This window comes from Oncorhynchus mykiss, chromosome 19 (genome assembly GCF_013265735.2).
Source record: "Oncorhynchus mykiss isolate Arlee chromosome 19, USDA_OmykA_1.1, whole genome shotgun sequence".
Taxonomy (NCBI): domain Eukaryota; kingdom Metazoa; phylum Chordata; class Actinopteri; order Salmoniformes; family Salmonidae; genus Oncorhynchus; species Oncorhynchus mykiss.
Window position 1 is genome coordinate 60,461,003 of NC_048583.1, and position 27,936 is coordinate 60,488,938.

At 49.3% G+C, this 27,936-nt stretch overlaps 2 protein-coding genes across 4 annotated transcripts in view; one reads left to right on the forward strand and one right to left on the reverse strand.

The window, feature by feature from the left end:
• The first annotated feature begins 1,964 nt into the window (after positions 1 to 1,964).
• chrna2a (cholinergic receptor, nicotinic, alpha 2a (neuronal)) lies at positions 1,965 to 14,544 on the forward strand. Of its 2 annotated transcripts, XM_036955232.1 has the most exons (7): positions 1,965 to 2,167; positions 7,989 to 8,140; positions 8,219 to 8,263; positions 9,366 to 9,475; positions 12,024 to 12,243; positions 12,595 to 13,536; positions 14,187 to 14,544. In XM_036955232.1, the coding sequence occupies exons 1-7, from the start codon at positions 2,095 to 2,097 to the stop codon at positions 14,310 to 14,312; spliced, it is 1,668 nt and encodes a 555-aa protein (XP_036811127.1). In that variant the 5' UTR covers positions 1,965 to 2,094; the 3' UTR covers positions 14,313 to 14,544. The 2 variants fall into 2 exon arrangements, with proteins under 2 accessions (XP_036811127.1, XP_036811126.1); XM_036955231.1 differs by having other exon boundaries at positions 7,989 to 8,263.
• A 2,413-nt stretch (positions 14,545 to 16,957) lies between these two features.
• Positions 16,958 to 27,936, reverse strand: part of ptk2ba (protein tyrosine kinase 2 beta, a) — a 56,315-nt gene continuing 45,336 nt past the window's right edge. The window contains exons 20-30 of one of the 2 annotated variants that reach the window (XM_036955218.1): positions 27,163 to 27,252; positions 26,700 to 26,904; positions 26,432 to 26,534; positions 25,570 to 25,626; positions 21,201 to 21,305; positions 20,733 to 20,858; positions 20,330 to 20,368; positions 20,077 to 20,145; positions 19,678 to 19,812; positions 17,651 to 17,731; positions 16,958 to 17,387 (exon numbers count right to left, since the gene is read on the reverse strand). In XM_036955218.1, coding sequence (XP_036811113.1) covers positions 17,181 to 17,387; positions 17,651 to 17,731; positions 19,678 to 19,812; positions 20,077 to 20,145; positions 20,330 to 20,368; positions 20,733 to 20,858; positions 21,201 to 21,305; positions 25,570 to 25,626; positions 26,432 to 26,534; positions 26,700 to 26,904; positions 27,163 to 27,252 — 1,217 coding nt within the window. In that variant the 3' untranslated portion in view covers positions 16,958 to 17,180. The remainder of the gene's footprint in view (positions 17,388 to 17,650; positions 17,732 to 19,677; positions 19,813 to 20,076; positions 20,146 to 20,329; positions 20,369 to 20,732; positions 20,859 to 21,200; positions 21,306 to 25,569; positions 25,627 to 26,431; positions 26,535 to 26,699; positions 26,905 to 27,162; positions 27,253 to 27,936) is intronic. The other variant, XM_036955219.1, reaches the window with a different exon arrangement.

Below are 27,936 nucleotides of genomic sequence, written 5' to 3' on the forward strand. Positions count from 1 at the left end.
TAAATAACTCACGGACGCTAGAAATGCTTAGCCAAGTTTAATTCTTCCCACAGGGTCGATACAGCTGTAGACACAGACATGACTTCCCCTGTGGTAGTATTCATACCCCACTTTGGGTGGACTCTCCTCCTTATCGCTAAACATTGCATCATTCTTGCTAAGCAGGGAACTAAGTGATATGAGCCTTCAATGGTTTCTCCCCTTATCAGTACTGTCACATGCGATTGTTTTCCCTACGCTCAGCCCCTCCCAGCTTCATTATGGCCCCGCCCCCATTATGTCTCTTTAGGAACTAATGTTCCTATACTTCTGAATGTTCCAAGTTGAACCTCCAATCAAACAAGAGGAAACATTCAATGTGTCAGTGGATGAGCGTGGCACATGAGACGTGGCTTCAGTTCATATCAGGAGAGAGTTGACAGTGCTCGTGGAGTGGAGTGGTCATCACCTCTTAAAATCAGGGAACAGGAGGGGACTTAAGCTGGAAATACAAATAGCACATACATTCCACTACAGCTGTACCATCGTAGGCTTCGGAACAACACGTTTCTTCATGAAGTTAAAACACAGGCTGTGCATCTCGCTCACTTTGACACGTGACGGAAGCCCAAGCAAAGTTCATGAATAAAGTCCTGATCATCCACATACCTGATGATAACTGACAACTCTCAAGACTCTCAAGAGTCTTTCCCTTATCTGTTAACCTAATCAGGAAAACTCTGGACCCTATAAGGTAGTAATTAATCAGTTGCAAAAAAATATTTTATACGGGCTATAACAGGACCAGTTTTTCGTAATCAGGTCAAAAAAACAGAAAATTATAATTTTCCTTTACCCAGACACATAGACAACCACTGATAGACAATATAACTCACAGGGGTGGTCAGTTAAGAACAAAATCTTACTTTCAATGACAGCCACTAGGGTTAACTGGCCTAGGAACAGTGGGTTAACTGGTCTAGGAACAGTGGGTTAACTGGCCTAGGAACAGTGGGTTAACTGGCCTAGGAACAGTGGGTTAACTGGCCTAGGAACAGTGGGAACTGCCTTGTTCAGGGGAAGAACTACAGATTTGTACCTTGTCAGCTCGGGGATTTGAACTTGCAACCTTTCGGTTACTAGTCCAACGCTCTAACCACTAGGCTACCCTGCCGGTGGCTTTATTCATGTTTGCATCATGCAGGCCAATGCAACTGTAGGTCTTACAGAACATTTACGCACATCTGTCATCACTATTATGTTGATTGATTAATTCCAGTGAATCATTTTGGATTGAAAACGTACAGGCAGCCTAGCCAGCCCAATTTTGAATATATAAACCAAATTTGATCACATTCACATTTTCTCCTGACACACAAATGGACTATACATAATCCATAATGTTACCCTGACCAAATGGACAGCGCACATAGGCTGTACGCATCTGCTCTTATTTTATTTATTTCACCTTTGTTTAACCAGGTAGGCCAGCTGAGAGAACAAGTTCTCATTTACGACTGCGACCTGGCCAAGATAAAGCAAAGCAGTGCGACACAAACAACAACAACAGAGTTAAACATCAAATCAAATCAAATCCAATGTATTTATATAGCCCTTCGTACATCAGCTGATATCTCAAAGTGCTGTACAGAAATCCAGCCCAAAACCTCAAACAGCAAGCAATGCAGGTGTAGAAGCACGGTGGAGTAAAACAAACATACAGTCAGTCGCCTACAGTTGATCAGATTGACAAATGGTCTTGTTTTCATCCCATACAGCAGATCAGCAATAATGTTATCTAAAGTTGTTAGCTAACGATTAAACCATTTTGAATGAACGGCTAAATGTCGACATTTTACGCTGAGCCCCCCTGGACAAACGTTGAATACTGAAGTCAAACCGTGAGATCTTGTTGAGGACACAGCACCGCAGACAGAGGGGGTTACTTCCATCTCTCTCTCAGTCTCTCAGGAGTTACAGAGTGGTAGGCTGGACTGGAGATCACGAAGGGACAAGGAAATAAGGACTATTTTTACGCGACTTTTCCGTTCACTTGGAACGTTTATAAATATATATATATATATATGTAAAAAATGAAAAAATAAAAAAAGGAATATGGAAGGGAAAAGCGGATACCTCTTATTCACGCGCACCGCAGTGGTTTACGGTTTAATCCTCATCAACCCGGGTAAGTTAATACAGTCTCTCGCTTGTTCGGTGTCTGTGCCCACTGGCGTTGCCAACCTATGTATAGGCGTACCTACCTGGGAAAATAAAAGTGAGAAAGTGAGGCTTTCTATTCGGCAAAAAAAAAAAGCGTTACGCACAACTAAACTGTGCACAAACAGTATAGCATCATAGCCTACATGTTGTTAAACTGAGGATTTATGACTTTTGACTTTTTCAGACTTATCCAATATCCATTGACAATCAAAACTCATAAAATTATTTTATTTTCAAGGATAGTCCGTTTTGAGTATTGTCTATAGATCTTAAAGCCTTTTTTCTGTAGGTGGCAGGTTCAGTTACTCTAAGCTGTTACTGATTATGTGAGACAATCTATCTTCCAGTTAGCCTACTGAAGTGATGTATATTGAATTAATGGTCCAAGGCCAATCATAACTAATAAAGCCTGATGACCTTCAAAAGCGGAGTGGCCCAGCAGAACACTTTACACTCAAATCTCTCTCTCTGTGTCCCCTCTCTCTCTCTCTATCCCCCAACCCCTCTCTCTCTCTGTCCCCCACCTCTCTCTCTCTATCCCCCACCTCTCTCTCTCTCTATCCCCCAATCCCTCTCTCTCTCTGTCCCCCACCTCTCTCTCTCTCTATCCCCCAACCCCTCTCTCTCTCTGTCCCCCACCTCTATCTCTCTGTCCACCACCTCTCTCTCTCTATCCCCCAACCCCTCTCTCTCTCTATCCCCCCTCTCTCTCTCTGTCCCCCACCTCTCTCTCTCTATCCCCCCTCTCTCTCTCTGTCCCCCACCTCTCTCTCTCTCTGTCCCCCACCTCTCTCTCCCTCTATCCCCCAACCCCCCTCTCTCTCTGTCCCCCCCTCTCTCTCTCTCTCTATCCCCCCACCTCTCTCTCTCTGTCCCCCACCTCTCTCTCTCTATCCCCCCACTTCTCTCTCTCTCTATCCCCCCACCTCTCTCTCTCTGTCCCCCACCTCTCTCTCTCTAACCCCCACCTCTCTCTCTCTCTATCCCCCCCTCTCTCTCTCTGTCCCCCACCTCTCTCTCTCTATCCCCCCCTCTCTCTCTGTCCCCCACCTCTCTCTCTCTCTATCCCCCAACCCCTCTCTCTCTCTGTCCCCCACCTCTCTCTCTCTCTATCCCCCAATCCCTCTCTCTCTCTGTCCGCCCACCTCTCTCTCTCTCTATCCCCCAACCCCTCTCTCTCTCTGTCCCCCACCTCTCTCTCCCTGTCCCCCACCTCTCTCTATCCCCCAACCCCTCTCTATCTACCCCCCCCCCTCTCTCTCTCTACCCCCCCTCTCTCTCTCTCTATCCCCCCCTCTCTCTCTCTGTCCCCCAACCCCTCTCTCTCTCTGTCCCCCACCTCTCTCTCTCTCTATCCCCCAACCCCTTTCTCTCTCTGTCCCCCACCTCTCTCTCTCTCTATCCCCCAACCCCTCTCTCTCTCTGTCCCCCAACCCCTCTCTCTCTCTGTCCCCCACCCCTCTCTCTCTCTCCCCCACTGCTCTCTCTCTCTCTATCCCCCAACCCATCTCTCTCTCTGTCCCCCCCCTCTCTCTCTCTATCCCCCAACCCCTTTCTCTCTCTGTCCCCCCCCTCTCTCTCTATCTATCCCCCCCCCTCTCTCTCTCTACCCCCCCTCTCTCTCTCTCTATCCCCCCCTCTCTCTCTCTGTCCCCCAACCCCTCTCTCTCTCTGTCCCCCACCTCTCTCTCTCTCTATCCCCCAACCCCTTTCTCTCTCTGTCCCCCACCTCTCTCTCTCTCTATCCCCCAACCCCTCTCTCTCTCTGTCCCCCAACCCCTCTCTCTCTCTGTCCCCCACCCCTCTCTCTCTCTCCCCCACTGCTCTCTCTCTCTCTATCCCCCAACCCATCTCTCTCTCTGTCCCCCCCCTCTCTCTCTCTATCCCCCAACCCCTTTCTCTCTCTGTCCCCCCCCTCTCTCTCTCTCTATCCCCCCCTCTCTCTCTCTGTCCCCCAACCCCTCTCTCTCTCTGTCCCCCACCTCACTCTCTCTCTATCCCCCAACCCCTCTCTCTGTCCCCCACCTCTCTCTCTCTCTATCCCCCAACCCCTCTCTCTCTCTGTCCCCCACCTCTATCTCTCTGTCCACCACCTCTCTCTCTCTCTGTCCCCCACCTCTCTCTCTCTCTATCCCCCAACCTCTCTCTCTCTCTATCCCCCCCTCTCTCTCTCTGTCCCCCACCCCTCTCTCTCTCTGTCCCCCAACCCCTCTCTCTCTCTGTCCCCCACCTCACTCTCTCTCTATCCCCCAACCCCTCTCTCTGTCCCCCACCTCTCTCTCTCTCTATCCCCCAACCCCCCTCTCTCTCTATCCCCCCCTCTCTCTCTCTGTCCCCCACCCCTCTCTCTCTCTGTTCCCCAACCCCTCTCTCTCTCTGTCCCCCACCTCTCTCTCTCTCTATCCCCCCTCTCTCTCTCTGTCCCCCACCTCTCTCTCTCTCTATCCCCCACCTCTCTCTCTCTATCCCCCTCTCTCTCTCTCTGTCCCCTACCTCTCTCTCTCTCTATCCCCCACCTCTCTCTCTCTACCCCCCCCTCTCTCTCTCTGTCCCCCACCCCTCTCTCTCTATCCCCCCACCTCTCTCTCTCTATCCCCCCACCTCTCTCTCTATCCCCCCACCTCTCTCTCTCGGTCCCCCACCTCTCTCTATCCCCCCACCTCTCTCTCTATCCCCCACCTCTCTCTCTCTGTCCCCCACCCCTCTCTCTCTATCCCCCACCTCTCTCTCTCTATCCCCCAACCCCTCTCTCTCTCTGTCCCCCACCCCTCTCTCTCTATCCCCCCACCTCTCTCTCTCTATCCCCCCACCTCTCGCTCTCTATCCCCCACCTCTCTCTCTCTGTCCCCCACCCCTCTCTCTCTATCCCCCCACCCCTCTCTCTCTATCCCTCCACCCCTCTCTCTCTATCCCTCCACCTCTCTCTCTTTATCCCCCCACTCTCTCTCTATCCCCCCACCTCTCTCTCTATCCCCCCACTTCTCTCTCTCTATCCCACACCTCTCTCTCTACCCCCACCTCTCTCTCTCTATCCCCCCACCTTTCTCTCTGTCCCCCCTCCTCTCTCTCTGTCCCCCCTCCTCTCTCTCTCTATCCCGCACCTCTCTCTGTCCCCCCCCCTCTCTCTCTATCCCCCCCCTCTCTCTCTCTACCCCCCCTCTCTCTCTCTCTATCCCCCCCTCTCTCTCTCTGTCCCCCAACCCCTCTCTCTCTCTGTCCCCCACCTCTCTCTCTCTCTATCCCCCAACCCCTTTCTCTCTCTGTCCCCCACCTCTCTCTCTCTCTATCCCCCAACCCCTCTCTCTCTCTGTCCCCCAACCCCTCTCTCTCTCTGTCCCCCACCCCTCTCTCTCTCTCCCCCACCGCTCTCTCTCTCTCTATCCCCCAACCCCTCTCTCTCTCTGTCCCCCACCTCTCTCTCTATCCCCCAACCCCTTTCTCTCTCTGTCCCCCCCCCTCTCTCTCTATCCCCCCCTCTCTCTCTCTGTCCCCCAACCCCTCTCTCTCTCTGTCCCCCACCTCACTCTCTCTATCCCCCAACCCCTCTCTCTGTCCCCCACCTCTCTCTCTCTCTATCCCCCAACCCCTCTCTCTCTCTGTCCCCCACCTCTATCTCTCTGTCCACCACCTCTCTCTCTCTCTGTCCCCCACCTCTCTCTCTCTCTATCCCCCAACCCCTCTCTCTCTCTATCTCCCCCTCTCTCTCTCTGTCCCCCACCCCTCTCTCTCTCTGCCCCCCAACCCCTCTCTCTCTCTGTCCCCCACCTCACTCTCTCTCTATCCCCCAACCCCTCTCTCTGTCCCCCACCTCTCTCTCTCTCTATCCCCCAACCCCCCTCTCTCTCTATCCCCCCCTCTCTCTCTCTGTCCCCCACCCCTCTCTCTCTCTGTTCCCCAACCCCTCTCTCTCTCTGTCCCCCACCTCTCTCTCTCTCTATCCCCCCTCTCTCTCTCTGTCCCCCACCTCTCTCTCTCTCTATCCCCCACCTCTCTCTCTCTATCCCCCTCTCTCTCTCTCTGTCCCCTACCTCTCTCTCTCTCTATCCCCCACCTCTCTCTCTCTACCCCCCCCTCTCTCTCTCTGTCCCCCACCCCTCTCTCTCTATCCCCCCACCTCTCTCTCTCTATCCCCCCACCTCTCTCTCTATCCCCCCACCTCTCTCTCTCGGTCCCCCACCTCTCTCTATCCCCCCACCTCTCTCTCTATCCCCCACCTCTCTCTCTCTGTCCCCCACCCCTCTCTCTCTATCCCCCACCTCTCTCTCTCTATCCCCCAACCCCTCTCTCTCTCTGTCCCCCACCCCTCTCTCTCTATCCCCCCACCTCTCTCTCTCTATCCCCCCACCTCTCGCTCTCTATACCCCACCTCTCTCTCTCTGTCCCCCACCCCTCTCTCTCTATCCCCCCACCCCTCTCTCTCTATCCCTCCACCCCTCTCTCTCTATCCCTCCACCTCTCTCTCTTTATCCCCCCACTCTCTCTCTATCCCCCCACCTCTCTCTCTATCCCCCCACCTCTCTCTCTCGGTCCCCCACCTCTCTCTATCCCCCCACCTCTCTCTCTATCCCCCACCTCTCTCTCTCTGTCCCCCACCCCTCTCTCTCTATCCCCCCACCCCTCTCTCTCTATCCCTCCACCTCTCTCTCTTTATCCCCCCACTCTCTCTCTATCCCCCCACCTCTCTCTCTATCCCCCACCTTTCTCTCTCTATCCCCCCACCTCTCTCTCTCTATCCCCCACACCTCTCTATCCCTCCACCTCCCTCTCTCCGCCACCTCTCTCTCTCTCTATCCCCCACCTTTCTCTCTATCCCCCCACTTCTCTCTCTCTATCCCACACCTCTCTCTCTACCCCCACCTCTCTCTCTCTATCCCCCACCTTTCTCTCTATCCCCCCACTTCTCTCTCTCTATCCCACACCTCTCTTTCTACTCCCATCTCTCTCTCTCTATCCCCCCACCCCTCTCTCCCTATCCCTCCACCTCTCTCTCTTTATCCCCCCATCTCTCTCTCTCTCCCCCCACCTCTCTCTATCCCCCACCTTTCTCTCTCTATCCCCCCACCTCTCTCTCTCTATCCCCCACACCTCTCTCTCTCTATCCCTCCACCTCTCTCTCTCCCCCACCTCTCTCTCTCTCTATCCCCCACCTTTCTCTCTATCCCCCACTTCTCTCTCTCTATCCCACACCTCTCTCTCTACCCCCACCTCTCTCTCTCTATCCCCCCACCTTTCTCTCTGTCCCCCCTCCTCTCTCTCTGTCCCCCCTCCTCTCTCTCTCTCTATCCCGCACCTCTCTCTGTCCCCCCTCCTCTCTCTCTATCCCCCACCTCTCTCTCTCTATCCCCCCACCCCTCTCTCTACCCCCCACCTCTCTCTCTCCATCCCCCCACCTCTCTCTCTCTATCCCCCACCTCTCTCTCTCTATCCCCCCACCCATCTCTCTATCCCCCCACCCCTCTCTCTACCCCCCACCTCTCTCTCTCTATCCCCCCACCCCTCTCTCTACCCCCCACCTCTCTCTCTCTATCCCCCCACCTCTCTCTCTCTATCCCCCACCTCTCTCTCTCTCTATCCCCCACCTCTCTATCTCTATCCCCCACCTCTCTCTCTCTCTATCCCCCTTCTCTCTCTCTCTACCCCCACCTCTCTCTCTATCCCCCCACTTCTCTCTCTGTCCCCCCACCTAATCTCACCTAATTTGTGACTGATTATAGCTAGTGTGTGTCTGTGTTTGTTTGTGTGTATGTGTGTTTGTATGTGTATGTGGTGGTGGGGTTCTTTCTCAGTGTTAAGTGATGACTGGACTCATGCCCATGCAGAGGACAAGTTGTTCAACAGGCTGTTCATTGGCTATAACAAGTGGTCCCGCCCCGTACGGAACATCAGCGACGTTGTCATCGTCAAGTTTGGTCTGTCCATCGCACAGCTCATAGACGTGGTGAGACAACTCGCACATTCATGTTTTCTACACTTAACCTATCACTCAACCAATCAAATCTCTATCCTTCACCCTCAGGATGAGAAGAACCAGATGATGACCACCAACGTGTGGCTGAAACAGGTTAGATCACTGTTCTATTCTCTTAGTGGCTGAAACAGGTTTGAACACTGTTCTATTCTCTTAGTGGCTGAAACAGGTTAGATCACTGTTCTATTCTCTTAGTGGCTGAAACAGGTCAGAACACTGTTCTGTTATATTAGTGGCTGAAACAGGTTAGAACACTGTTCTATTCTCTTAGTGGCTGAAACAGGTTAGAACACTGTTCTATTATATTAGTGTCTGAAACAGGTTAGAACACTGTTCTATTATATTAGTGGCTAAAACAGGTTAGAACACTGTTCTATTCTATTAGTGGCTGAAACAGGTTAGAACACCGTTCTATTATATTAGTGGCTGAAACAGGTTAGAACAATGTTCTATTCTATTAGTGGCTGAAACAGGTTATAACACTGTTCTATTCTCTTAGTGGCTGAAACAGGTTAGAACACTGTTCTATTATATTAGTGGCTGAAACAGGTTAGAACACTGTTCTATTCTCTTAGTGGCTGAAACAGGTTAGAACACTGTTCTATTCTATTAGTGGCTGAAACAGGTTAGAACACTGTTCTATTCTCTTAGTGGCTGAAACAGGTCAGAACACTGTTCTATTCTCTTAGTGGCTGAAACAGGTTAGAACACTGTTCTATTCTATTAGTGGCTGAAACAGGTTAGAACATTGTTCTATTATATTAGTGGCTGAAACAGGAAATAATAGTCTTCCATTCTATTTTCTTATTGTCTCTACTTTCCTCGATGTCTATGGCTGTATTTACACAGGCAGCCCAATTATTGGCAAAATAGCTAATCCGATTGGTCAAAAGATGCAGTTAGGTGAAAAAATATTAGAATTTGGCTAGCTGTGTAAACTATAACATTCAGATCGCATGGAGAAATCTCCTGAGATGATGAAGACTTTTAACTGTTCTGGTTTGTCCTGTGGTTAACCCCTCCAGGAGTGGAGTGACTTTAATCGTATCGTGTGTGTGTGTGTGTGTGTGTGTGGGAGTGTGTGTGTGTGTGTGTGTGTAGGAGTGGAGTGACTTTAATCATATCGTGTGTGTGTGTGTGTGTGTGTAGGAGTGGAGTGGCTTTAACCGTATCGTGTGTGTGTGTGTGTGTGTAGGAGTGGAGTGACTATAAACTGCGGTGGCGTCCATCTGACTACGACAACGTAACGTCCATTAGAGTACCTTCTGAACTGATCTGGGTACCTGACATCGTCCTCTATAACAAGTAAGTCTAACACACACACACACACACACACACACACACACACACACACACACACACACACACACACACACACTCGATGACTTGAAGTGATCAATTAGTTGTGTAGGAGGAAGCATTAATCTGTGGTTCTATAGTTGTGTAGTAGGAAGGTGGTTCTATAGTTGTGTAGGAGTAAGCATTAATCTGTGGTTCTATAGTTGTGTAGGAGGAGGCAGTAATCTGTGGTTCTATAGTTGTGTAGGAGGAGGCAGTAATCTGTGGTTCTATAGTTGTGTAGGAGGAGGCAGTAATCTGTGGTTCTATAGTTGTGGTTCCATAAACATAATCAATCAATATAATGTATTTATTCGTAAAGTCCTTTTTACATCAGTAGATGTGACAAAGTGCTTTTACAGAAACCCAGCCCAAAACCACACACGGTGCCTGGAAAACACTCCTTAGAAAGGCAGGAATTTAGGTAGAAACCCAGAGAGGAACCAGGCTCTGAGGGGTGGTCAGTCCTCTTCTGGCTGTGCCGGGTGGAGATTATAAGAGTACATGGACATTAAGGCCAGATTGTTCTTCAAGATGTTCAAACGTTCATAGGGTCAAATAATAATCACAGTGGTTGTAGAGGGTGCAACAGGTCAGTACCTCAGGTGTAAATGTTGGTTTTTCATAGCCGAGCATTCAGAGGTCGAGACAGCAGGTGCGGGAGAGGGAAAGAGAGGTAAGGAGAGAGGGAGAGAGAGCGAGAGAGAGAAAGAAAGAGGTAAGGGGAGAGGGAAAGAGGTAAGGAGAGAGGGAGAGAGAGGGAAAGAGGTAAGGAGAGAGGGAGAAAGAGAGGTAAGGAGAGAGGGAGAGAGAGGTAAATATAGGTAAGGAGAGAGGGAGAGAGAGGGAGAGAGAGAGGGAGAGAGAGAGGTAAGGAGAGAGGGAGAGAGAGGGAGAGAGAGGTAAGGAGAGAGGGAGAGAGGTAAGGAGAGAGGAAAAGAGAGGTAAGGAGAGAGGGAGAGAGAGGGAGAGAGGTAAGGAGAGAGGGAGAGAGAGAGAGGGAGAGAGAGGGAAAGAGAGGTAAGGAGAGAGGGAGAGAGAGAGGGAAAGAGAGGTAAGGAGAGTGGGAGAGAGTGGGAGAGAGAGAGAGGGAAAGAGAGGTAAGGAGAATGGGAGAGAGAGAGAGAGAGAGAGAGAGAGAGAGAGAGAGAGAGAGAGGTAAGGAGAGAGGGAGAGAGAGGGAAAGAGAGGTAAGGAGAGAGGGAGACGAAAGCGGCAGGCCTGGGACAAGGTAACATGTCTGGTGAACAGGTCAGGGTTCCATAGCCCCAGGCAGAACAGCTAAAACTGGAGCAGCAGCACGACCAGGTGGAGAGTAAGTAATCATCAGGTAGTCCTACAAGGAGCACACTGAAATTCATAGTTCTTTCTATATAGTAGTTGTGGTTCTATAAAACAGTCATGTTTTGTTCTATAGTTGTGGTTCTATAAAACAGTAATCTGTGGTTCTGTAGTTGTGGTTCTATAAACAGTAACCTGTGATTTTATAGTTGTGGTTCTATAAAACAGTAATCTCTGGTTCTCTAGTTGTGGTTCTATAAACAATCATCTGTGGTTCTCTAGTTGTGGTTCTATAAACAGTACCTGACTTTCTCACCACCAGTTGTAAAGAATAGGCTGTCTTGCATCAGACAGTCGTGTCCCCAGGCAGAAGAACACATCACACAGAATTCATCATCAACATTCACATATCGTTCTAATACTCCTGAATAAACTAGCATCGCTTAGGGTTCCTTTACTCACGTTTGATTTCTAACATAATGAACGAGCATGCCTTTCCCTTGTTTTGGACTTTAGATTCTATTGTTTTAGAATAAGACATGAAGTGGAAGTAGTAGTGCACATCACTCCCTGGTCTAAAGAGTCTTCCTCCCCCTCTTTCTATCTTCTTCTCTCTCTGTCTCTCTGTCCTTCTCCTTCCCCCTCTCTCTCCCACCGTGTCTGTCTCTCCCCTGCTCTCTCTCCCTTTCTCTTTCTTTCTCTCTCCCTCCATCCCTCCCTCTTTCTCTCCATCCCTCTCTGTCGCCATCTTTCCCTCCCTCCCTCGCTCCCTCTTTCTCTCCCTCCTTCCCTCCCTCCCTCTCTCTCGCTCTCTCCCTCCCTCCCTCCCTCTCGCTCTCTCCCTCCCTCCCTCTCGCTCTCTCCCTCCCTCTCCCTCGCTCCCTCTCTCTTTCCCTCTCTCCTTCTCTTTCTCTCCCTCCCTCTCTCTCTTTCTTTCCCTCTCCCTCCCTCCTTCTCTTTCTCTCCCTCCCTCTCTTTCTCTCCCTCCCTCTCTCTTTCTTTCCCTCCCTCCCTCTCTCTCTCTCTCTCTCCCTCCCTTTCGCTCTCTTTCTCTCCCTCACTCTCTTTCTCTCCCTCCCTCCCTCCCTCTCTCTCTCTCTCTCTCTCTCTCTCTCTCTCTCCCTCCCTCCCTTTCGCTCTCTTTCTCTCCCTCACTCTCTTTCTCTCCCTCCCTCTCCCTCCCTCTCTTTCTCTCCCTCACTCTCCTTTTCTCCCTCCCTTCCTCCCTCCCCAGTGCGGATGGTGAGTTTTCAGTGACCCATATGACCAAGGCTCATCTGTTCCATAGTGGTCATGTGCGCTGGGTTCCCCCGGCCATCTATAAGTCCTCCTGCTCTATAGACGTCACCTTCTTCCCCTTCGATCAGCAGAATTGTAAAATGAAGTTTGGCTCCTGGACCTACGACAGAGCTAAGATAGATCTAGAGCCTATAGGGGATACTGTGGATCTGAAGGTAGGTGTTGCGCACACACACACGCACGCACGCACACACACACACACACACACACACACGCACACGCACGCACACACACACAGATACACACAGATACACACACAGATACAAACACACACACACGCACACACACACACAGATACACACACACACACACACACAAACACAAACACAGATACACACACACACACACAGATATACACACACACAGATTTACACACACAAACACAGATACACACACACACACACACACACACACAAATTTACACACACAAACACAGATACACACACACACTGATTCACCCCCCCCCCCCCCCCCCATCCCCTGCTGTGTCTCTGTTTCTGCTCCAGGACTACTGGGAGAGTGGTGAATGGGCTATAGTGAACGCAGTGGGAACCTACAACACTAAGAAGTACGACTGTTGCCATGAGATCTACCCTGATATAACCTACTATTTCATGATCAGACGCCTGCCTCTATTCTACACTGTCAACCTCATTATCCCTTGTCTCCTCATCTCCTGTCTCACCGTCCTGGTGTTCTATCTGCCTTCTGATTGTGGAGAGAAGATCACCCTGTGTATCTCCGTCTTACTTTCTCTCACCGTCTTCCTGCTGCTCATCACTGAGATCATCCCCTCCACCTCCCTGGTGATTCCTCTCATCGGGGAATATCTCCTTTTCACCATGATCTTTGTCACTCTGTCTATTGTGATAACGGTGTTTGTCCTGAACGTCCATCATCGTTCCTCTGCTACTCACACCATGCCTCGCTGGGTTCGGACACTGTTCCTGTCTGTCATTCCCCGGTGGCTCTGCATGAAACGACCTCCACCTGATCTCAGGAGGAGGGGCTTAGTCGGCAAACTCCACCCTTTCGGAACCTTCAGAACGCCTGGCCCCTCCCGCTCTTCGTCGCATTCCACAGCTCACACCTGGCTCATGCGGGAGTCCGATGTTGATCTCCATGGTAACGAGGACGAGGATGTGATTCGCCGTGGTTACTTGGATACGGAGATGGACGCGGGGTTAGGGGTGGGGCTGAGGCTTCCCCCATCCTTCTCCTTTCCCCCTCCCTCTCCCCGCCTGCCCGTCTACACCCCCCTCATCCCCAAGACTCACACCACCCAGCGGCCCCCCAATCTGAGCCTGACCCCCGACTGGGACTACAATCCCCCAGGGTCTGATGTTGGTATGGCCCCAGTTCCAGCCCTGTCTCCTGCAGTGTTACGAGCCCTGGAGGGGGTGATGTACATCGCTGAACACCTCAGAGCCGAGGACCAAGACTTCTCTGTGAGACCCCTACTGCACCACACAGGGAACTACAACCCCCTACTGCACCACACAGGGAACTACAACTCCCTATTGCACCACACAGAGCAATACCACCTCCTACTGTACCACACAGAGAACTACAACCCCCTACTTTACCACACAATAACTACAACTCCCTACTGCACCACACAGATAACTACAACTCCCTACTGTACCACACAGAGAACTAGACTACCCAATGTACCACACAAGAACTACAACTCCCTGCTGCACCACACATAGAACTACAACTCCCTACTGTACCACACAGAGAACTACAACTCCCTACTGCACCACACAGAGAACTACAACTCCCTACTGCACCACACAGAGAACTACAACTCCCTACTGTACCACACAGAGAACTACAACCACCCAATGTACCACACAAGAACTACAACTCCCTACTGTACTACACAGAGAACTACAACTCCCTACTGCACCACACAGAGAACTACAACTCCCTACTGTACCACACAGAGAACTACAACTACCTACTGACCAACAACACACGATTTAGGGGAGATGGAAAGCGAGGGGAGAGAACTGAGTAGAATCTGTCTCTGGATGTGCATTTTGTGGTCTTTTTACAATGTTAATTAACCTGTGTGTGGTTTGTGTGTGTCCAGGTGAAGGAGGACTGGAAGTACGTTGCCATGGTGATAGATCGTATCTTCCTTTGGATGTTCATCATCGTGTGTCTCCTGGGAACCATCGGATTGTTCTTACCACCCTGGCTGGCCGGCATGATCTAGAACCCTGTGTGTGTGTACCTAAGGGCTCGTCCTTCTGCTATGGCTCTCTCCGGAATGATCTAGAAGAGTTCTAAGAACTGTTCCTTACTCCAGGCATTCTAGAACTTTATCCTTCTCCGTTCTACAATCTAGTGTCAACGTTAATGATGTTGAGGACCTGGACCCAGGACTCTCCAGCCAAGTCACAACTCCAAGAAGCATCCCACCTGTTCACCCCCCTGTCCCCCTCCCCACCCCCCTGTCCCCCACCACACACCTGAAAAATGATAAAGATTGACCTATTTAACAACTAAGACTTATTGGTGAATTAAAACAAAAAAATCTGTCTTTGTATGGACATTAAATATTCAATGTATAGATAGGTCTGCCGATGAATAGTAGAGAGAGAGAGAGAGAGAGAGAGAGAGGAAGATAGAGGGATTGGGGGGGTAGAGGGATTGGGGGGGGGGGGGTAGGGGAGGTAGAGGGATTGGGGGGAGGTGAGGAGGTAGAGGTATTGGGGGGGAGGTAGAGGGATTGGGGGGAGGTGAGGGAGGTAGAGGGATTGGGGGGAGGTAGAGGGATTGGGGGATTGGGGGGGTAGAGGGATTGGGGGGGTAGAGGGATTGGGGGGGGTAGAGGGATTGGGGGGGGTGGGGTAGAGGGATTGGGGGGGGTGGGGGGGTAGAGGGATTGGGGGGGGGGGGGGGGGGTAGAGGGATTGGGGGGGGGGGGGGGGGGGGGGGGTAGAGGCATTGGGGGTGAGGGAGGTAGACCTGGAGGGATGCTTGCACAAATCCAATGTCTATAAATGCACGGGGGGACACTTCTGGGTAAAGGGTGGAGAATGGGAACACAGCAGACTGGGCCGATGGGTCTGTGTTCTCTGGGTTAGCAGTTAACGACGGCCCCTACACTCTTAAAAAACCCCAGCAGAGCCCCCTCTGCTGGTGAGAACTGGAAAGGGAGGCTTTGTGTGTGTGTGTGTGTGTGTGTGTGCGCACTAGTTTTCCTACATTATTAAGCACCCCAATGTCCTCACATTTCACCTATACATCCTGAAAAGGTAGGAAAACAACAACTGTTTGAAAAGTCAGGCCCTGAATATGTTCAAGTGTTATTTTAAATATAATTTGTAATGGTTGAATATTTTTACACTCCAAACAGTCCTGATTACAGCCATGTTAGTCATTTAGCAGACCCTCTTATCCAGAGCGACTTACAGGTCATTCATCTTCAGATAGCTAGGTGAGACAACCACATATCACAGTAGTTAGTATATTCAGATAGCTAGGTGAGACAACCACATGTCACAGTAGTTAGTATATTCATCTTCAGATAGCTAGGTGAGACAACCACATGTCACAGTAGTTAGTATATTCAGATAGCTAGGTGAGACAACCACATGTCACAGTAGTTAGTATATTCAGATAGCTAGGTGAGACAACCACATATCACAGTAGTTAGTATATTCAGATAGCTAGGTGAGACAACCACATATCACAGTAGTTAGTATATTCAGATAGCTAGGTGGACAACCACATATCACAGTAGTTAGTATATTCAGATAGCTAGGTGAGACAACCACATATCACAGTAGTTAGTATATTCAGATAGCTAGGTGAGACAACCACATGTCACAGTAGTTAGTATATTCAGATAGCTAGGTGAGACAACCACATATCACAGTAGTTAGTATATTCAGATAGCTAGGTGGACAACCACATATCACAGTAGTTAGTATATTCAGATAGCTAGGTGAGACAACCACATATCACAGTAGTTAGTATATTCAGATAGCTAGGTGAGACAACCACATGTCACAGTAGTTAGTATATTCAGATAGCTAGGTGAGACAACCACATATCACAGTAGTTAGTATATTCAGATAGCTAGGTGAGACAACCACATGTCACAGTAGTTAGTATATTCAGATAGCTAGGTGAGACAACCACATATCACAGTAGTTAGTATATTCAGATAGCTAGGTGAGACAACCACATATCACAGTAGTTAGTATATTCAGATAGCTAGGTGAGACAACCACATATCACAGTAGTTAGTACATTCAGATAGCTAGGTGGGACAACCACATATCACAGTAGTTAGTATATTCATCTTCAGATAGCTAGGTGAGACAACCACATATCACAGTAGTTAGTATATTCAGATAGCTAGGTGGACAACCACATATCACAGTAGTTAGTATATTCAGATAGCTAGGTGGGACAACCACATATCACAGTAGTTAGTCTATTCAGATAGCTAGGTGAGACAACCACATATCACAGTAGTTAGTATATTCAGATAGCTAGGTGGGACAACCACATATCACAGTAGTTAGTATATTCAGATAGCTAGGTGAGACAACCACATATCACAGTAGTTAGTATATTCAGATAGCTAGGTGAGACAACCACATATTACAGTAGTTAGTATATTCAGATAGCTAGGTGAGACAACCACATATCACAGTAGTTAGTATATTCAGATAGCTAGGTGGACAACCACATGTCACAGTAGTTAGTATTTTCATCTTCAGATAGCTAGGTGAGACAACAACATATCACAGTAGTTAGTATATTCAGATAGCTAGGTGAGTCTCTCAGCAGTGATGCCACTGAGACTCAGCTTCTCTCTCTCACACACACACACACACACTTTAATTACCATGATGAAACACAGTTTATTTACTATCTCTCTTGTCTCTCTGTACCAAACATCTACAATAAAACACAGTAAAAAAAATCCCAAACAGTAAAATATAGAATTACATTCAAATAGGGACAACAAGCTCTGCTAAATGTCTTACTGAAAATCTAAATCAGCATCTGTAAAATGTTCTATAAGGTACATGAAGGAAGTGAAGTGTGTGTGTGTGTGTGTGGTTTATGGCTTGGCCAGGTTAGCTTTAATCCTAGCCTGGTCCACGGCATCTAGAAGGTTCTTGGAGTCCAGGGCCAAGGTGTGGGCGACGCCCAACATCTGCCTCTGACACTCCCCCTTCAGTGATGTCACAGAGTTCTGCTGGACCAATCTCATCTTAGCGATTAACTCCCCCAGATCCTTATTCAGTAGCCTCTCAGTTCCCTCGATCTGGAGGAGAGAAGGGGGTGAGGAGAGAAGGGGGAAGGGAGGAGGAGAGAAGGGGAGGAGAATCTTAATTACATTTCCTTGATTTCTTGCAAACCCCTTTCCTCGCCTCCTCAAAACCCATTCAATTAGAAGTCCTTCCCCTCTGAGTAATCAAGGAAATGCAATTGAGATTCTTCTAGAGAGAGAGAGAGAGAGAGAGCACAAGGCCATGTTTGTTTTGGTTGGGGTCAATGTACATATGATAAATAGAGCCATACAGTTACCTCTGTTCTGGCAGAGCTGTGCAGTGATGGTAGAACTTCATCAACACTACGGATCAGACTACGAAGAGTTAACCCCACGGCCTGACAGAGAGAGAGAGAGACATATATATATATAGAGAGAGACACATATTGAGAGAGAGAGAGACACATATTGAGAGAGAGAGACACATATATAGAGAGAGAGACACATATAGAGAAGAGAAGGAGAAAGAGAGAGAGAGACACATATAGAGAAGAGAAGGAGAAAGAGAGAGAGACACATATAGAGAAGAGAAGGAGAAAGAGAGAGAGAGTCACAGAGAAGAGAAGGAGAAAGAGAGAGAGAGACACATATAGAGAAGAGAAGGAGAAAGAGAGAGAGAGACACAGAGAGAAGAGAAGGAGAAAGAGAGAGAGAGACACATATAGAGAAGAGAAGGAGAAAGAGAGAGACACATATAGAGAAGAGAAGGAGAAAGAGAGAGAGAGACACATATAGAGAAGAGAAGGAGAAAGAGAGAGAGACACATATAGAGAAGATAAGCAGAAAGAGAGAGAGAGACACATATAGAGAAGAGAAGGAGAAAGAGAGAGAGAGACACATATAGAGAAGGAGAAAGAGAGAGAGAGACACATATAGAGAAGAGAAGGAGAAAGAGAGAGAGAGACACAGAGAAGAGAAGGAGAAAGAGAGAGAGAGACACATATCGAGAAGATAAGCAGAAAGAGAGAGAGAGACACATATAGAGAAGAGAAGGAGAAAGAGAGAGAGAGACACATATAGAGAAGAGAAGGAGAAAGAGAGAGACACAGAGAGAAGAGAAGGAGAAAGAGAGAGACACATATAGAGAAGAGAAGGAGAAAGAGAGAGAGAGACACATATAGAGAAGAGAAGGAGAAAGAGAGAGAGACACATATAGAGAAGATAAGCAGAAAGAGAGAGAGAGACACATATAGAGAAGAGAAGGAGAAAGAGAGAGAGAGACACATATAGAGAAGGAGAAAGAGAGAGAGAGACACATATAGAGAAGAGAAGGAGAAAGAGAGAGAGAGACACAGAGAAGAGAAGGAGAAAGAGAGAGAGAGACACATATAGAGAAGATAAGCAGAAAGAGAGAGAGAGACACATATAGAGAAGAGAAGGAGAAAGAGAGAGAGAGACACATATAGAGAAGAGAAGGAGAAAGAGAGAGAGAGACACATATAGAGAAGGAGAAAGAGAGAGAGAGACACATATAGAGAAGAGAAGGAGAAAGAGAGAGAGAGACACAGAGAAGAGAAGGAGAAAGAGAGAGAGAGACACATATAGAGAAGATAAGCAGAAAGAGAGAGAGACACACATATAGAGAAGAGAAGGAGAAAGAGAGAGAGACACATATAGAGAAGAGAAGGAGAAAGAGAGAGAGACACATATAGAGAAGAGAAGGAGAAAGAGAGAGAGAGACACATATAGAGAAGAGAAGGAGAAAGAGAGAGAGACACATATAGAGAGAAGGAGAAAGAGAGAGAGAGACACATATAGAGAAGAGAAGGAGAAAGAGAGAGACACATATAGAGAAGGAGAAAGAGAGAGAGACACACATATAGAGGAGAAAGAGAGAGAGAGACACATATAGAGAAGAGAAGGAGAGAGAGAGACACATATAGAGAAGAGAAGGGGAGAGAGAGACAAATATAGAGAAGAGAAGGAGAAAGAGAGAGAGAGATACAGAGAGAAGAGAAGGAGAAAGAGAGAGAGAGACACATATAGAGAGAAGGAGAAAGAGAGAGAGAGACACATATAGAGAAGAGAAGGAGAAAGAGAGAGAGAGACACATATAGAGAAGAGAAGGAGAAAGAGAGAGAGACACATATAGAGAGAAGGAGAAAGAGAGAGAGAGACATATAGAGAAGAGAAGGAGAAAGAGAGAGAGAGTGAGAGATTCAAAATAAAAATAAAACAATTTCAGAGGGATTGGAACTGAAGACTGTGCAAACACACACACACACACACACACACACACACACACACACACACACAAAGACACTCAAAACACACCACGCCTTACCTTGACAGCGTTGGGGTATTCTGAGGGGGGCAGTGTGTTGACATCATTCTTCAGTTTCACCACATCTCTCACCATCGCCATGACACCCACATACACCTGGTCATCTGTCCTGTCGAGCTCTGCCGTGGCTGTAGGCTGGTCAACACACACATCTGTCAATCAACTCTGTCCAACCAATCAGCTGCAGGTAAGGTATCTATTTAAGCAATAAGGCATGAGGGGGTGTGGCACAGTTGAAGTCGGAAGTTTACATACATACCTCAGCCAAATACATTTACACTCAGATTTGAACAATTCCTAACATTTAATCCTAGTAAAATGTCCCTGTCTTAGGTCAGTTAGGATCACCACTTTATTTTAAAAGAGAAGGACAGCTTTATAAAGGCTGCTTGTTGTTACCTGTGGAGCTGAGGCCTTTGGGGGTTTGTCTGGAGGAGGTGTGGCTTGGTCTGCTGGCTCCTCCTCATGCTGTAGACGACAACAGGAAACACTGAGGCCGGGATTCAACCCGATGGCGGATTTGGACAATCAGTCATTTAAAAGGTCATTTCCGAGTGAGCCGACGTAATGTTTACTGTGATCTGTGCCTTTAAGACTTGAACTGCCGACAATGTGTGAGCGGATTGAATCCTACTAATACCTAACAACATACCGTAGCTGTTCTGAACTCCTGTTGAACTTGCACAGGATCCTGCAAGGACACGCACATTAGAAATACGTTAGAAACGGGGGAAGTGATGACCTCTCAGGAATTAGAATGTTACAAAATGTAGGATCTTAATTTGATCACTATCATTGCTGAGAATTTTCCTGCCCAGCACGAAATGTAGATAGAGCTTCATGATGTACATAAAATGAAGTGAAAAGAAAACAAGTGTAGCACTTTTAATGTAACCTACTGTTGGCCAGCTAACAGCCTAACCACCCATCAACATTTTGGACTAAACGTTCACATCCTGTTGCTGCAGGAATATTTTGCTGCGACAATACTGGTCAAATCAAGATCACATCTGTATCTGTCTGAATACAAAAAGTCTGTCTGTCTGTATTCTTACCAGGTGTTTCTCCTCCTGCTCCAGCCACCGGCTGTCTGTCAGCATGTCCTCTCTTTGTCTACGAAGAGTATCCTCCACCCTGTCCCTCTCCCAGACAGACCTCGCATCCCCCACCCCACATGGCTCCTACACACACACACACACACACACACACACACACACACGTTTGATGCCATGTTGTGATGGTTGAAAAACATCTGTCTATAGGGCTTGAGCACAGTTAAGCACACCATACTGCCTCTGCACAAGCAGCTCAACTACCCACAATGCATTTCAACAGGAAGCAACGGAGAGGTTAATCGGTCATCACTATGTGGCCAAATTGCATGATCAGGCACCCTGCCTTCTTAAACATCTGATTATGATCCCTAGCCTTATAATGAGACCAAAAAGCTCATTTGGTTTTCATACATGATGTACGGTTATAGCAGCTTGGCCATGTAGTGAGGCCGTGGTTATGGGTCTTACCCCGACACTGCATCGTCGTGGAGACGTGGGATAGGCTGTGGTGACATCACAGGCCCTGGGGGGGCTAGCAAGGACAGGAGAGCTGGCACACAGAGACCCAGGTAGCTAAAACACACACACACACACACACAGCCACACACACACAGTCACACACAGCCACAGCCACAGCCACACACACACACACACACACACACACACACACACACACACACACACACACACACACACACACACACACACACACACACACACACACACACACACACACACACACACTCACACACGGTCATAAAAACAGAAGCGATGCGCCACAGCTACTTTAAAGTCACATGCTAGCGGCAGGAAATGCTGTGCACACACAATCTCACACTACATGGAACTAGCAAACACACAGTCTGTATTAACATGACAAAGAAGACCAGTACCAGTCACACAGTAGACTGTATATGTAAGCCCAGGACAGCCCTACAGGACAGCCCTACAGGACAGCCCTACAGGACAGCCCTACAGGACAGTACTACAGGACAGCCCTACAGGACAGCCCTACAGGACAGCCCTACAGGACAACCCTACAGGACAGCCCTACAGGACAGCCCTACAGGATAGCCCTACAGGACAGCCCAGGACAGCCCTACAGGACAGTGCTACAGGACAGCCCTAAAGGACAGTGCTACAGGACAGCCCTACAGGACAGTGCTACAGGACAGCCCTAAAAGAGAGCCCTACAGGACAGCCCAGGACAGTGCTACAAGACAGCCCTACAGGACAGCCCTACAGGACAGCCCTACAGGACAGTGCTACAGGACAGCCCTACAGTACAGTGCTACAGGACAGCCCTACAGGACAGCCCTACAGGACAGCCCTACAGGACAGCCCTACAGGACAGCGCTACAGGACAGCCCTACAGGACAGCCCTACAGGACAGCCCTACAGGACAGCGCTACAGGACAGCGCTACAGGACAGCGCTACAGGACAGCCCTACGGGACAGTGCTACAGGACAGCCCTACAGGACAGTGCTACAGGACAGTGCTACAGGACAGTACTACAGGGCAGCCCTACAGGACAGCCCTACAGGCCAGTGTTAAAGGACTGTACTACAGGACAGACCTACAGGACAGCCCTACAGGACAGTACTACAGGACAGTGCTACAGGACAGCCCTACAGGACAGTACTACAGGACAGTGTTACAGGACTGTACTACAGGACAGACCTACAGGACAGCCCTACAGGACAGCCCTACAGGACAGCCCTACAGGACAGTACTACAGGACAGTGCTACAGGACAGCCCTACAGGACAGCCCTACAGGACAGTGCTACAGCCCTACAGGACAGCCCTACAGGACAGTGCTACAGCCCTACAGGACAGCCCTACAGGACAGCCCTACAGGACAGTGCTACAGCCCTACAGGACAGTGCTACATGACAGCCCTACAGTACAGTGCTACAGGACAGCCCTACAGAACAGCCCTACAGGACAGCCCTACAGGACAGTGCTACAGGACAGCCCTACAGGACAGTGCTACAGGACAGTGCTACAGGACAGCCCTACAGGACAGTACTACAGGACAGTGTTACAGGACTGTACTACAGGACATACCTACAGGACAGCCCTACAGGACAGCCCTACAGGACAGTACTACAGGACAGCCCTACAGGACAGCCCTACAGGACAGCCCTACAGGACAGCGCTACAGGACAGCCCTACAGGACAGTACTACAGGACAGCCCTACAGGACAGTACTACAGGACAGCCCTACAGGACAGTGCTACAGGACAGCCCTACAGGACAGTACTACAGGACAGCCCTACAGGACAGCCCTACAGGCCAGTGTTAAAGGACTGTACTACAGGACAGACCTACAGGACAGCCCTACAGGACAGTACTACAGGACAGTGCTACAGGACAGCCCTACAGGACAGTACTACAGGACAGTGTTACAGGACTGTACTACAGGACAGACCTACAGGACAGCCCTACAGGACAGCCCTACAGGACAGCCCTACAGGACAGTACTACAGGACAGTGCTACAGGACAGCCCTACAGGACAGCCCTACAGGACAGTGCTACAGCCCTACAGGACAGCCCTACAGGACAGCCCTACAGGACAGTGCTACAGCCCTACAGGACAGCCCTACAGGACAGCCCTACAGGACAGTGCTACAGCCCTACAGGACAGTGCTACATGACAGCCCTACAGTACAGTGCTACAGGACAGCCCTACAGAACAGCCCTACAGGACAGCCCTACAGGACAGTGCTACAGGACATCCCTACAGGACAGTACTACAGGACAGTGCTACAGGACAGCCCTACAGGACAGTACTACAGGACAGTGTTACAGGACTGTACTACAGGACATACCTACAGGACAGCCCTACAGGACAGCCCTACAGGACAGTACTACAGGACAGCCCTACAGGACAGCCCTACAGGACAGCCCTACAGGACAGCGCTACAGGACAGCCCTACAGGACAGTACTACAGGACAGCCCTACAGGACAGTACTACAGGACAGCCCTACAGGACAGTGCTACAGGACAGCCCTACAGGACAGTACTACAGGACAGCCCTACAGGACAGCCCTACAGGCCAGTGTTAAAGGACTGTACTACAGGACAGACCTACAGGACAGCCCTACAGGACAGTACTACAGGACAGTGCTACAGGACAGCCCTACAGGACAGTACTACAGGACAGTGTTACAGGACTGTACTACAGGACAGACCTACAGGACAGCCCTACAGGACAGCCCTACAGGACAGCCCTACAGGACAGTACTACAGGACAGTGCTACAGGACAGCCCTACAGGACAGCCCTACAGGACAGTGCTACAGCCCTACAGGACAGCCCTACAGGACAGCCCTACAGGACAGTGCTACAGCCCTACAGGACAGCCCTACAGGACAGCCCTACAGGACAGTGCTACAGCCCTACAGGACAGTGCTACATGACAGCCCTACAGTACAGTGCTACAGGACAGCCCTACAGAACAGCCCTACAGGACAGCCCTACAGGACAGTGCTACAGGACATCCCTACAGGACAGTACTACAGGACAGTGCTACAGGACAGCCCTACAGGACAGTACTACAGGACAGTGTTACAGGACTGTACTACAGGACATACCTACAGGACAGCCCTACAGGACAGCCCTACAGGACAGTACTACAGGACAGCCCTACAGGACAGCCCTACAGGACAGCCCTACAGGACAGCGCTACAGGACAGCCCTACAGGACAGTACTACAGGACAGCCCTACAGGACAGTACTACAGGACAGCCCTACAGGACAGTGCTACAGGACAGCCCTACAGGACAGTACTACAGGACAGCCTTACAGGACAGCCCTACAGGACAGTGTTACAGGACAGTGATACAGGACAGTGTTACAGAACAGTGTTACAGGACTGTACTACAGGACAGCCCTACAGGACAGTACTACAGGACAGCCTTACAGGACAGCCCTACAGGACAGTGTTACAGGACAGTGCTACAGGACAGTGTTACAGAACAGTGTTACAGGACTGTACTACAGGACATACCTACAGGACAGCCCTACAGGACAGCCCTACAGGACAGTACTACAGGACAGCCCTACAGGACAGCCCTACAGGACAGCCCTACAGGACAGCGCTACAGGACAGCCCTACAGGACAGTACTACAGGACAGCCCTACAGGACAGTACTACAGGGCAGCCCTACAGGACAGTGCTACAGGACAGCCCTACAGGACAGTACTACAGGACAGTGTTACAGGACTGTACTACAGGACAGCCCTACAGGACAGTACTACAGGACAGCCCTACAGGACAGCCCTACAGGACAGCCCTACAGGACAGTACTACAGGACAGCCCTACAGGACAGTGCTACAGGACAGTGCTACAGGACAGTGTTACAGGACTGTACTACAGGACATACCTACAGGACAGCCCTACAGGACAGCCCTACAGGACAGTACTACAGGACAGCCCTACAGGACAGCCCTACAGGACAGCCCTACAGGACAGCGCTACAGGACAGCCCTACAGGACAGCGCTACAGGACAGTGCTACAGGACAGTGCTACAGGACAGTGCTACAGGACAGTGCTACAGGACAGTGCTACAGGACACTGCTACAGGACAGTGCTACAGGACAGCGCTACAGGACAGTGCTACAGGACACTGCTACAGGACACTGCTACAGGACAGTGCTACAGGACACTGCTACAGGACAGCGCTACAGGACAGTGCTACAGGACACTGCTACAGGACAGCCCTACAGGACAGCCCTACAGGACAGTGCTACAGGACACTGCTACAGGACAGTGCTACAGGACAGTGCATAGCAGGTTCTTACTCCACTTTCACAAACTGTTGAGCTACCTGTATTCTCATGCCAGGCCTGAGGGTGTTGCTCTGGAAACCAGGTTTCCTTGATGGCTACGAGAGAGAGGAGGAGAGGAGAAGGAGAGAGAGAGAGATGAGAAGGAGAAGGAGAGAGAGGAGAGGAGAAGGAGAAGGAGAGAGAGGAGAAGGAAGGAGAGAGGAGGAGAGGAGAAGGAGAGAGAGAGGAGAAGAAGAGAGAGTTAGGCTGTGTGCATGGGAGTTTACCATCTGTGTGTGTGGTGAGTGTACAGTATGTGTGGACTGAGGACGTGAGGACAAATTGCGGGTGGTTGGAGAATTTAGGCATTTTCAAAACACAGAGCCATTATCATTTTGCTTACTTTTATGTTTTTTTTGTTGCATATCTAAGCATAGCTCTTGAGCTATCTGTATCCTCCTGACTGGTGGTTAGTTTAGGTGGGTGTGTTTACTACATCTCTGTGTGGGTGTGTTTACTACATCTCTGTGTGGGTGTGTTTACTACGTCTCTGTGTGGGTGTGTTTACTACATCTCTGTGTGGGTGTGTTTACTACGTCTCTGTGTGGGTGTGTTTACTACGTCTCTGTGTGGGTGTGTTTACTACGTCTCTGTGTGGGTGTGTTTACTACGTCTCTGTGTGGGTGTGTTTACTACATCTCTGTGTGGGTGTGTTTACTACGTCTCTGTGTGGGTGTGTTTACTACATCTCTGTGTGGGTGTGTTTACTACATCTCTGTGTGGGTGTGTTTACTCTGTCTCTGTGTGGGTGTGTTTACTCTGTCTCTGTGTGGGTGTGTTTACTACATCTCTGTGTGGGAGTGTTTACTCTGTCTCTGTGTGGGTGTGTTTACTACATCTCTGTGTGGGTGTATTTACTACCTTGGGTGGGGGCTCAGTGGTCTTGGAGTCGTAGGGTGTCATGACTCGAGCTCTCTGTCTCTTCCTCTCTCCCTCCTGCTCCTTCTCCATCCCATGAATATCACTACACACACACACACACACACACACACACACACACACACACACACACACACACACTTTAAAGGCTCACATACCTGTCATGTATTTCTGCTGCTAGCAAGATTGATTGCGTGTGTGTGTGTGTGTGTGTGTGTGTGTGTGTGTGTGTGTGTGTGTGTGTGTGTACCTGAGCTTGCAGACCAGCTGTGTGAAGGAGGGTCGTGTGTGTGGGTCGTAACTCCAGGTGTGTGTGAGAAGTGTGTAGAGGGTCGGGGGACAGAGGGAGGGTTTGGGCAGACGGACACCACCCTCTAGTTGGTTGATCACCTCCCCGTTCTCCAACCAGAAGAACGGCTGTTGACCTAGGGACATCACCTCCCACACACACACCCCTGCAACACACACCTCGTTATTACAAACACACACACACCTCATTATTACAAACACACAAACACACCCAGCACATTATCACCAACACACACACACACCTCGTTATTACAAATACACACACACCTCGTTATTACAAACAAACACACACACACCTCGTTATTACAAACACACACACACATCAATATTACGAATACTCACACCTCGTTGTTACGACCAAACAAACGAACACAAACCATTGAACCCAGTGATGAGTGACTCACCGAACATCCAGACATCACTAGCTGTGGTGAAGCGTCTGAAGTTGATGGATTCTGGAGCCATCCATTTGATAGGTAATCTGCTAAGAGAAGCTTCAGGAAAAACACAGTACTTGTTAAGCATCTGAACGCAGCTTTGGAAGTGTTAATGTGTGTGTGTATTTGTATGTAATTGTGTGTGTGTGTGTGTGTGTGTGTGTGTGTGTGTGTGTGTGTGTGTGTGTGTGTGTGTGTGTGTGTGTGTGTGTGTGTGTGTGTGTGTGTGTGTGTAGTTGTAGGTAGTGCATTTGGAAAGTGTTCAGACCGCTTGACTTTATCCACATTTTGTTATGTTACACCCTTATTCTACAAATTAAATGTGTTATTTTTTTTCCTCAATCTACACACAATACCCCATAGTGACATCACAATACCCCATAATGACATCACAATACCCCATAATGACAACCCCCCACAATGATGTCACAATACCCCATAATGACAAAGTAAAAACAGACTTTTTAGACATTTTTGCAAACAATACAAAAAATAAAAAACTGAAATATCACATTCCCATAAGTATTCAGACCCTTTACTCAGTACTTTGTTGAAGCACCTTTGGCAGCGATTACAGCCTCGAGTCTTCTCGTTACAAGCTTGGCACACATGTATTTGGGGAGTTTCTCCCATTCTTCTCTGCAGATCCTCTCAAGCTCTGTCAGGTTGGATGGGGAGCGTCGCTGCACAGCTATTTTCAGGTCTCTCCAGAGATGTTCGATCGGGTTCAATTCCGGGCTC